At 45.4% G+C, this 11,534-nt stretch overlaps 1 protein-coding gene across 1 annotated transcript in view; it reads left to right on the top strand.

The window, feature by feature from the left end:
• The window catches only part of MRC1 (mannose receptor, C type 1), a 106,375-nt gene that overhangs the window by 53,690 nt on the left and 41,151 nt on the right, over positions 1-11,534 (top strand). Inside the window, exons 10-12 of the mRNA XM_011963909.1 lie at positions 909-1,024; positions 3,029-3,177; positions 11,520-11,532. Of these exons, the coding sequence (XP_011819299.1) occupies positions 909-1,024; positions 3,029-3,177; positions 11,520-11,532 (278 nt within the window). The remainder of the gene's footprint in view (positions 1-908; positions 1,025-3,028; positions 3,178-11,519; positions 11,533-11,534) is intronic.

Below are 11,534 nucleotides of genomic sequence, written 5' to 3'. Positions count from 1 at the left end.
GACCTCCTTGGCTCAGTCAATCCTCCTGCCTCAGCCTCTCGAGTAGCTGGGACTACAGGCACATGCCATCATGCCTAGCTAATTTTATAAAATTTTCTGTAAAGATAGGGACTCACTATGTTGCCCAGGCTGGTCTTGAACTCCTGGGCTCAAGCCATTCTGCCACCTTGGACTCCCAAAGTGCTGGGATTACAGGCATGAGCCACTATGCCTGGCCATTTCTGTGTATTTGGAGTATGGGAGAAGGAGGAACAATGCTGAATCATGCTGCCTGAAGTTTGAAAAGTGGTCTCCTATGACCAAATGATGTCGCTTTATACCCATCTTCTAGTATTGTCTTCCATAGGCAACTAGGCTTGCGCTTCCCCAAATTCTTTCCTGTGGTTACCTATTCTAAAACTGGTATCTTAGCCATTCTGTTCAGTTTCCTCAGTGAACATTTCATAAATAGTTTTTGTTGCAGGATACATTAGAAGCAGGATACATTAGAAGGGCACAGGATTGCCCCCAATTATGTGCATAATTTGCCGTAAGAGGAATGATGTACTACTGTTTCTTTTATTCGTTTATGTATATAATTTTTATTGCATTTCAGATTCTTCAGAGTTGTGTTCTTTAGACATTCCTATTGTTTATCCAATAGTTTCATGATAGAAAAAGTATTAAAATAATATTTTCTAAGGCCGGGCACAGTGGCCAGGTGTGGTGGCATGTGCCTGTAATCCCAGCTACTCCGGAGGCTGAGGCAGGAGAATTGCTTGAACCTGGGAGGCGGAGGTTGCAATGAGCCAAGATTGCACCATTGCATTCCAGCCTGGGCAACAAGAGCAAATAATAATAATAATAATATTTTATACTATATATGCATGAACTCTGCTCATTTATTCATTGCTTGATAACATTAATAGGGCTGGAAAAAACATCACTTTTACTGCTATATGATTGGACATACGCTTTCAACATTTGCAGAAGCAAACCAAACCTGTAATAATGAGAATGCTTATTTAACAACTATTGAAGACAGGTATGTGACTATTTTAATTTCATTTAAAAATATGTCAAATAGAAAAAAGTTTCAGAAAAGCCCAAGTATGAATGTACTCTAAATTTCTGAGTATACTATGTGTGATCTTGAGGTATGATTTGTAAAGGTAGAAACATTAAAAATAATACTCTTATTTGGATTCCTCGTTGCAAACATTATAAACCGTTTTTGCTAAATTTCGTAATATAAAGCAACATTCAGAACAGTTTACAAATAATAATCTGGTAAATGTAGTTTATAGAGCTAACTTTTTAATGATCCATTATATGTTGAATTTTTTAAAGCCGGAAAGTAACTAAAAGTTACCAGCTCAAAATCACGTTATATCTTTACCACTCTGTCCACCAAAAAAGAAGGCAAAGAGATTTACTGAATAATTCATTCATTCTTTCCATTCTTCCATTCTTTGCTTTGCTAGGTTGACAGACTCATCGGTCAGGAAAATCACATGGACATAGAGAAGTTTATGTAATTTTTTATCTCTACGGTCCCATCTATTTTTAAGATTTATTTATTTATTCTTCACCTACTCTACGCAAATCTCTAGATTAGCCACAGAAGAAAGTTTCCAGAAATGGAGAAGTATCTATTTCACTTGCAGTAAAGAAGTAACAAAATTATAGAGTTTTAGTACAATAAGTTATATTTACTGGAGTTTCGAGGCAGACCGAATAACATGTAGGGGATACTGTTGATATTAAAAATCTTTGGATAAAAATGAGAGATGTCATAACCTTTCATAGTTTTTATAAAAGAACTGTATTTCTATCCACATGCTGCTTTCATGTATAATGAAATGTCTAATATATGGTAGTAGCACCCTAATACGATGCTGACATCTGAAACTCAGAACATAGGTACTTTTTATCTTCTGTGAGTGAGGTGAGCTGCTCACCTTTAGGTACCATGAGATCATACTCTGGTCTGCACTATAATTGATCTTTTGGTCTACTGGACTATTATGTACATGATTTCACTATATTTTACATTTATTTTTCCTTATGTATCTTCTGTGATATTTATCCTCAAGAGTTCACTAACTCTGTTGTTAAATATGGTTTAGAGACATTTAAGGAAACTAAATCGAGTTTGGAACTTTTAATTTTTTTGGTTTGTTTTGTTTAGGGAATAAAATTATTTACACTATGGTCAAATAAAATGTTGTATTGCTGTTAGGTTTCTCTGTATTCTCTTCCTGCTCTCTCGGAAGTCATCTACAACTCTCTTCGTTCCTGGAAACTTCAGACAACATTTGTCTTTTTCTCGAAAGACAGATTTTTGCCTATGTTGCTGCCTCCATTGTTTTGTTTGTCATTTCAGACACATTTTTGGTGCCTTGTCAACCAAATTTTTTTGTTCCCAGATTAATGCCAAATGCACAGACAAGAATCCAAAAGGAGAGACAGTGTTGGAATTCATGATTCTGCTTCTCATTCTTTCTGGAGATTGAGTCTCTGCTTCTCTATACGTCTTGATAATTTTCTCTTTTGTTTCAGAGCTGAGATATAAGAGAATAAAATTGAGTGGGGAAATTCATGCAGATTTTTCCATGGGTATTATCCTTGATAACGTTACTAACCTTGAACTTGTTTAATCAATAATTCAGTAGAACTATTTGAAGAGTGGACTGATTTTTTAAAACACTGTATTTTAAAACGCAATAGTTTTCTTCTTTGTATTCTCAAAATTCTCTGATATTTTTAGAAGAGGCAGAGGGGCTGGCGAGGGCTAGAGGGAGTTGGTTTGAGTATATCTGAATGATTTTATATACTCAGCTATATGGTATTTTTCTATCATAAGCTCACATTTCCTTAGTGAAAATGTGTATAATGTAGATGGCATATGGATATAACACAATATATTTGAATTACCAATTCAATTATAGCTGAAACATGGAACTGAGATAGTTTTCATATTGATAATTTTGAAAACTGGCATAAATGTTTTGAACACTGAATTGAATGTTAATTCTTCTTTTTAAAGATATGAACAAGCATTCCTGACTAGTTTCGTTGGTTTAAGGCCTGAAAAATATTTCTGGACAGGACTTTCAGATATACAAACCAAAGGAACTTTTCAATGGACCATCGAGGAAGAGGTTCGGTTCACCCACTGGAATTCGGATATGCCAGGTATGGACAGCGCTTAGGTTGAGGGTTGCGTTCACCCTACGAATCCGTTGGATAAAGTCTGTTATTCCTCCGGGTACCTCTCCAAATAGACTAGGTAAATTAATCATGCTTTTAGTAACAGTTTATGTTTCATTCTCTTTTTGTTTTTTCTTTTCTTCTCCCCTCCTCCCCCAAAATTTCCCAATAAGTTCAGTGTTCTAAAGAAAAAAGGAAGAAAAGTTTGCTAGGTATCTTGCTAGTTTATCTGGTACTGGTCTACTTAAAACCTATTCATGAAATTCTCAGTGGTCACAAATGTTTCAAATGGTTGATTTCTTTTTTTTTTTTTTTGAGACAGAGCCTCATTCGGTGGCCCAGGCTGGAGTGCAGTGGCACCATCTTGGCTAAGTGCAACCTCAACCTTCCAGGTTCAAGCAATTCTCGTGCCTCAGCCTCCTGAGTAGCTGGGACCACAGGCATGTACCACCACGCCTGGTTAATTTTTGTATTTTTAGTAGAAACGGGGTTTCACCATGTTGGCCAGGCTGGTCTCGAACTCCTGGCCTCAAGTGATCTACTTGCCTCGGCCTCGCAAAGTGCTAGGGTTACAGGAGTGAGCCACTGTGCCTGTCCTGGTTGACTTATTTCTGAAAACCTAAAACTATATTAAATGGACATAAAACTTTTCAGTGCAATTAGGAGTTGAAATATTGGAGTGCTTGGGTAGTGCAGCAAAGGACATTGCTCATGCAGAACTCGTTATTTCCGTATCTTCCATGTGCTACCATGTTTAGTCTTTTATTTGCCTTGGATTTTATTTTATCCTGATAAAAACCCTGCCAGTTACCTGGCTTCAGTATCTTCATTTAAAAGAAGTGGAGGTCAGACGTGGTGGCTGTAATCCCAACACTTTGGGAGGAGGAGGCGGGAAGATCACCTGAGGTCAGGAGTTCGAGACTAGCCTGGCCAACATAGTGAAACCCCATCTCTACTAAAAATACAAAAATTAGCCAAGTGCAGTGGTGTATGCCTGTAATCCTAGCTACTTGGGAGGCTGAGGCAGGAGAATCACTTGAATCTGAGAGACGGAGGTTGCAGTGAGCTGAGATTGTACCGTTGTACTCCAGCCTGGACGACAAGAGCAAAACTCCATTAAAAGAAAAAAAAAAAGTGGAAACTGAGACTCAGGAAGTTTATGTGACTAGAAAGTTTCCAAGCATGGATTTACACTACTCTGTGTCATCCCCAAATCTGTGCTACTTACACTCGCACCACCCTGCCTGCCTCTCTCTATATTTTGATTTACCTTCTCTAATAAGATGTAAGTTGTTTCTGAAATAGTCTCTGAAAGATTCTTTGACTTTTTATACAGTGGTATCACTAGCACACAACATTGTTTAGTATGACCACACACAGAGAAATTTCAACATCCCTTATAGCAAATATTTCATTGTACTTGGGTGAAAAGCTAAAAAAATAATAGCTCAAGTCTATCAATTTACTACCTGACCTAATACGTCCTAATCGTCAGTGTTCTATAATTTGCATTCTCAGTTTTCAATAAGGGAAACAGATCAGTAACCTAAATAGTGTGATTCTTGTTTATGGAATTATTGAACTTTCTGAACCATGGCAAGATGTCAGCTGATTTAAAAAGTAACTGGATGGTGTATTAAGAGCTGAGTACATACTTTAAAAACACATCTTGGCAGTAGTGATAAGTCTTACTCTGTAAGTGAAACTGCTTAAGTTTGCCTGTGGTGTCATCCAGCAGCAGGATTCTGAGGAGTGAGCCCTGGAATGTCCTTAGGGAATAACAATGGTTGGAACTGGAACAGAACTCAGTTGCAACCATTGTCATGGTATATCCTTGATGGAAGGACGGTGGCTGGCCTCTTTGGCTGAGTTTACAGCTTCAGGAGGAGTGGGCAAGGAGCCTGGGGCTTGGGCCTGAGCATCAGGTCAACTGAACTGATTCTGATGGTTAACGGGACGCCATAGCCTCTGTAGTCATCTATTCCACAGTTACCAGGTTTTAACTGGGTGCTGCAAAGAGAAAGAGACAATCTTCGGAATCGCAGAAAACCCTTGAAGTGTCAGGGAATCAGCGATTTCAGAGAAAATATTCTAAAAAAGGTGTACCTACCTCCCCAGAACTTCATGTTCTTTAAAAGTCTAATAATAAAAAAAAATGACTTCATCCTAGCAGTGAGGAATCCTGATGCTTTCAAAGCTCTGTCTTAGTTAATTGCTATTTGGAAATAACCTTGACTGTAAGATAGAATTATAAACTATTCAGCTCAGTTCATCCTCATTTTGTTTTATGTACTTCTTTGTTAAAGCTGGCATTCCTAAAGCTCTATGAGGCAGGTCTTGGTATTTGCATTTGAAGAGGAGAAAGCAAGTTCAGAGTGTTTGAGTAACTTACCTAAAATCTCTAGTTGAGGTGTGTCTCATTTTGAAATCTGTGAAAAACTTTGGTCCTGGAAAATCTACGTGGACCTTAGTGGGAGGAAAAGAATCTTAAAGAATTAAAAAAGAAAGAAAGAAGGGAGAAAACCAAAAAGGGGAGGAAGGGAAGAAGGAAGGAAAGAGGGAAGGAAGGAAGGGAGGAAGGGAGGGAAGGAAGGGAGGGAAGGAGGGGAGGAAGGAACCAAAGGAAGAAAGAAGGGAAGAAGGAAGGGAAGAAGGAAGGAAAGAGGGAAGGAAGGAAGGGAGGAAGGGAGGGAAGGAAGGGAGGGAAGGAGGGGAGGAAGGAACCAAAGGAAGAAAGAAGGGAAGAAGGAAGGGAAGAAGGAAGGAAAGAGGGAAGGAAGGAAGGGAGGAAGGGAGGGAAGGAAGGGAGGGAAGGAGGGGAGGAAGGAACCAAAGGAAGAAAGAAGGGAAGAAGGAAGGGAAGAAGGAAGGAAAGAGGGAAGGAAGGAAGGGAGGAAGGGAGGGAAGGAAGGGAGGGAAGGAGGGGAGGAAGGAACCAAAGGAAGAAAGAAGGGAAGAAGGAAGGGAAGAAGGAAGGAAAGAGGGAAGGAAGGAAGGGAGGAAGGGAGGGAAGGAAGGGAGGGAAGGAGGGGAGGAAGGAACCAAAGGAAGAAAGAAGGGAAGAAGGAAGGGAAGAAGGAAGGAAAGAGGGAAGGAAGGAAGGGAGGAAGGGAGGGAAGGAAGGGAGGGAAGGAGGGGAGGAAGGAACCAAAGGAAGAAAGAAGGGAAGAAGGAAGGGAAGAAGGAAGGAAAGAGGGAAGGAAGGAAGGGAGGAAGGGAGGGAAGGAAGGGAGGGAAGGAGGGGAGGAAGGAACCAAAGGAAGAAAGAAGGGAAGAAGGAAGGGAAGAAGGAAGGAAAGAGGGAAGGAAGGAAGGGAGGAAGGGAGGGAAGGAAGGGAGGGAAGGAGGGGAGGAAGGAACCAAAGGAAGAAAGAAGGGAAGAAGGAAGGGAAGAAGGAAGGAAAGAGGGAAGGAAGGAAGGGAGGAAGGGAGGGAAGGAAGGGAGGGAAGGAGGGGAGGAAGGAACCAAAGGAAGAAAGAAGGGAAGAAGGAAGGGAAGAAGGAAGGAAAGAGGGAAGGAAGGAAGGGAGGAAGGGAGGGAAGGAAGGGAGGGAAGGAGGGGAGGAAGGAACCAAAGGAAGAAAGAAGGGAAGAAGGAAGGGAAGAAGGAAGGAAAGAGGGAAGGAAGGAAGGGAGGAAGGGAGGGAAGGAAGGGAGGGAAGGAGGGGAGGAAGGAACCAAAGGAAGAAAGAAGGGAAGAAGGAAGGGAAGAAGGAAGGAAAGAGGGAAGGAAGGAAGGGAGGAAGGGAGGGAAGGAAGGGAGGGAAGGAGGGGAGGAAGGAACCAAAGGAAGAAAGAAGGGAAGAAGGAAGGGAAGAAGGAAGGAAAGAGGGAAGGAAGGAAGGGAGGAAGGGAGGGAAGGAAGGGAGGGAAGGAGGGGAGGAAGGAACCAAAGGAAGAAAGAAGGGAAGAAGGAAGGGAAGAAGGAAGGAAAGAGGGAAGGAAGGAAGGGAGGAAGGGAGGGAAGGAAGGGAGGGAAGGAGGGGAGGAAGGAACCAAAGGAAGAAAGAAGGGAAGAAGGAAGGGAAGAAGGAAGGAAAGAGGGAAGGAAGGAAGGGAGGAAGGGAGGGAAGGAAGGGAGGGAAGGAGGGGAGGAAGGAACCAAAGGAAGAAAGAAGGGAAGAAGGAAGGGAAGAAGGAAGGAAAGAGGGAAGGAAGGAAGGGAGGAAGGGAGGGAAGGAAGGGAGGGAAGGAGGGGAGGAAGGAACCAAAGGAAGAAAGAAGGGAAGAAGGAAGGGAAGAAGGAAGGAAAGAGGGAAGGAAGGAAGGGAGGAAGGGAGGGAAGGAAGGGAGGGAAGGAGGGGAGGAAGGAACCAAAGGAAGAAAGAAGGGAAGAAGGAAGGGAAGAAGGAAGGAAAGAGGGAAGGAAGGAAGGGAGGAAGGGAGGGAAGGAAGGGAGGGAAGGAGGGGAGGAAGGAACCAAAGGAAGAAAGAAGGGAAGAAGGAAGGGAAGAAGGAAGGAAAGAGGGAAGGAAGGAAGGGAGGAAGGGAGGGAAGGAAGGGAGGGAAGGAGGGGAGGAAGGAACCAAAGGAAGAAAGAAGGGAAGAAGGAAGGGAAGAAGGAAGGAAAGAGGGAAGGAAGGAAGGGAGGAAGGGAGGGAAGGAAGGGAGGGAAGGAGGGGAGGAAGGAACCAAAGGAAGAAAGAAGGGAAGAAGGAAGGGAAGAAGGAAGGAAAGAGGGAAGGAAGGAAGGGAGGAAGGGAGGGAAGGAAGGGAGGGAAGGAGGGGAGGAAGGAACCAAAGGAAGAAAGAAGGGAAGAAGGAAGGGAAGAAGGAAGGAAAGAGGGAAGGAAGGAAGGGAGGAAGGGAGGGAAGGAAGGGAGGGAAGGAGGGGAGGAAGGAACCAAAGGAAGAAAGAAGGGAAGAAGGAAGGGAAGAAGGAAGGAAAGAGGGAAGGAAGGAAGGGAGGAAGGGAGGGAAGGAAGGGAGGGAAGGAGGGGAGGAAGGAACCAAAGGAAGAAAGAAGGGAAGAAGGAAGGGAAGAAGGAAGGAAAGAGGGAAGGAAGGAAGGGAGGAAGGGAGGGAAGGAAGGGAGGGAAGGAGGGGAGGAAGGAACCAAAGGAAGAAAGAAGGGAAGAAGGAAGGGAAGAAGGAAGGAAAGAGGGAAGGAAGGAAGGGAGGAAGGGAGGGAAGGAAGGGAGGGAAGGAGGGGAGGAAGGAACCAAAGGAAGAAAGAAGGGAAGAAGGAAGGGAAGAAGGAAGGAAAGAGGGAAGGAAGGAAGGGAGGAAGGGAGGGAAGGAAGGGAGGGAAGGAGGGGAGGAAGGAACCAAAGGAAGAAAGAAGGGAAGAAGGAAGGGAAGAAGGAAGGAAAGAGGGAAGGAAGGAAGGGAGGAAGGGAGGGAAGGAAGGGAGGGAAGGAGGGGAGGAAGGAACCAAAGGAAGAAAGAAGGGAAGAAGGAAGGGAAGAAGGAAGGAAAGAGGGAAGGAAGGAAGGGAGGAAGGGAGGGAAGGAAGGGAGGGAAGGAGGGGAGGAAGGAACCAAAGGAAGAAAGAAGGGAAGAAGGAAGGGAAGAAGGAAGGAAAGAGGGAAGGAAGGAAGGGAGGAAGGGAGGGAAGGAAGGGAGGGAAGGAGGGGAGGAAGGAACCAAAGGAAGAAAGAAGGGAAGAAGGAAGGGAAGAAGGAAGGAAAGAGGGAAGGAAGGAAGGGAGGAAGGGAGGGAAGGAAGGGAGGGAAGGAGGGGAGGAAGGAACCAAAGGAAGAAAGAAGGGAAGAAGGAAGGGAAGAAGGAAGGAAAGAGGGAAGGAAGGAAGGGAGGAAGGGAGGGAAGGAAGGGAGGGAAGGAGGGGAGGAAGGAACCAAAGGAAGAAAGAAGGGAAGAAGGAAGGGAAGAAGGAAGGAAAGAGGGAAGGAAGGAAGGGAGGAAGGGAGGGAAGGAAGGGAGGGAAGGAGGGGAGGAAGGAACCAAAGGAAGAAAGAAGGGAAGAAGGAAGGGAAGAAGGAAGGAAAGAGGGAAGGAAGGAAGGGAGGAAGGGAGGGAAGGAAGGGAGGGAAGGAGGGGAGGAAGGAACCAAAGGAAGAAAGAAGGGAAGAAGGAAGGGAAGAAGGAAGGAAAGAGGGAAGGAAGGAAGGGAGGAAGGGAGGGAAGGAAGGGAGGGAAGGAGGGGAGGAAGGAACCAAAGGAAGAAAGAAGGGAAGAAGGAAGGGAAGAAGGAAGGAAAGAGGGAAGGAAGGAAGGGAGGAAGGGAGGGAAGGAAGGGAGGGAAGGAGGGGAGGAAGGAACCAAAGGAAGAAAGAAGGGAAGAAGGAAGGGAAGAAGGAAGGAAAGAGGGAAGGAAGGAAGGGAGGAAGGGAGGGAAGGAAGGGAGGGAAGGAGGGGAGGAAGGAACCAAAGGAAGAAAGAAGGGAAGAAGGAAGGGAAGAAGGAAGGAAAGAGGGAAGGAAGGAAGGGAGGAAGGGAGGGAAGGAAGGGAGGGAAGGAGGGGAGGAAGGAACCAAAGGAAGAAAGAAGGGAAGAAGGAAGGGAAGAAGGAAGGAAAGAGGGAAGGAAGGAAGGGAGGAAGGGAGGGAAGGAAGGGAGGGAAGGAGGGGAGGAAGGAACCAAAGGAAGAAAGAAGGGAAGAAGGAAGGGAAGAAGGAAGGAAAGAGGGAAGGAAGGAAGGGAGGAAGGGAGGGAAGGAAGGGAGGGAAGGAGGGGAGGAAGGAACCAAAGGAAGAAAGAAGGGAAGAAGGAAGGGAAGAAGGAAGGAAAGAGGGAAGGAAGGAAGGGAGGAAGGGAGGGAAGGAAGGGAGGGAAGGAGGGGAGGAAGGAACCAAAGGAAGAAAGAAGGGAAGAAGGAAGGGAAGAAGGAAGGAAAGAGGGAAGGAAGGAAGGGAGGAAGGGAGGGAAGGAAGGGAGGGAAGGAGGGGAGGAAGGAACCAAAGGAAGAAAGAAGGGAAGAAGGAAGGGAAGAAGGAAGGAAAGAGGGAAGGAAGGAAGGGAGGAAGGGAGGGAAGGAAGGGAGGGAAGGAGGGGAGGAAGGAACCAAAGGAAGAAAGAAGGGAAGAAGGAAGGGAAGAAGGAAGGAAAGAGGGAAGGAAGGAAGGGAGGAAGGGAGGGAAGGAAGGGAGGGAAGGAGGGGAGGAAGGAACCAAAGGAAGAAAGAAGGGAAGAAGGAAGGGAAGAAGGAAGGAAAGAGGGAAGGAAGGAAGGGAGGAAGGGAGGGAAGGAAGGGAGGGAAGGAGGGGAGGAAGGAACCAAAGGAAGAAAGAAGGGAAGAAGGAAGGGAAGAAGGAAGGAAAGAGGGAAGGAAGGAAGGGAGGAAGGGAGGGAAGGAAGGGAGGGAAGGAGGGGAGGAAGGAACCAAAGGAAGAAAGAAGGGAAGAAGGAAGGGAAGAAGGAAGGAAAGAGGGAAGGAAGGAAGGGAGGAAGGGAGGGAAGGAAGGGAGGGAAGGAGGGGAGGAAGGAACCAAAGGAAGAAAGAAGGGAAGAAGGAAGGGAAGAAGGAAGGAAAGAGGGAAGGAAGGAAGGGAGGAAGGGAGGGAAGGAAGGGAGGGAAGGAGGGGAGGAAGGAACCAAAGGAAGAAAGAAGGGAAGAAGGAAGGGAAGAAGGAAGGAAAGAGGGAAGGAAGGAAGGGAGGAAGGGAGGGAAGGAAGGGAGGGAAGGAGGGGAGGAAGGAACCAAAGGAAGAAAGAAGGGAAGAAGGAAGGGAAGAAGGAAGGAAAGAGGGAAGGAAGGAAGGGAGGAAGGGAGGGAAGGAAGGGAGGGAAGGAGGGGAGGAAGGAACCAAAGGAAGAAAGAAGGGAAGAAGGAAGGGAAGAAGGAAGGAAAGAGGGAAGGAAGGAAGGGAGGAAGGGAGGGAAGGAAGGGAGGGAAGGAGGGGAGGAAGGAACCAAAGGAAGAAAGAAGGGAAGAAGGAAGGGAAGAAGGAAGGAAAGAGGGAAGGAAGGAAGGGAGGAAGGGAGGGAAGGAAGGGAGGGAAGGAGGGGAGGAAGGAACCAAAGGAAGAAAGAAGGGAAGAAGGAAGGGAGGAAGGAAGGAGGGAGGGAGAGAGGGGAACAGTAAACTAATATTTTTGCCATTATGGTGAATTTGATAATATAAAATATTTTATCATTAAATGCCTGTGTGTGGGGCACTTTGCCAAATGTTAGAAATGTAGCATTAAAAACCCTCCAACATTTGAGATCATTTTGGGTTGGGGTTGTAGACCAGACAAATAAAAATCAAACTGATTCAAAACAGCACAGACCAGTTGCTGAATGCCCCTGGCATGGCTGGCTGTATCTCCTCGTCACGTGCAGGTTTCACCACATCGCTGATACTCGGTTCTGAGTGCCTTCTGCGAGCATGGCAGGCCTTCGGCAGGCACTTGTCAAGTGAATTCTGCTTTATATATTTAATACAGGGCGAAAGCCAGGGT

Source organism: Colobus angolensis, unplaced genomic scaffold (assembly GCF_000951035.1).
Source record: "Colobus angolensis palliatus isolate OR3802 unplaced genomic scaffold, Cang.pa_1.0 Scaffold63, whole genome shotgun sequence".
Lineage (NCBI taxonomy): Eukaryota > Metazoa > Chordata > Mammalia > Primates > Cercopithecidae > Colobus > Colobus angolensis.
This window is presented reverse-complemented; position numbering and strand designations above follow the sequence as displayed.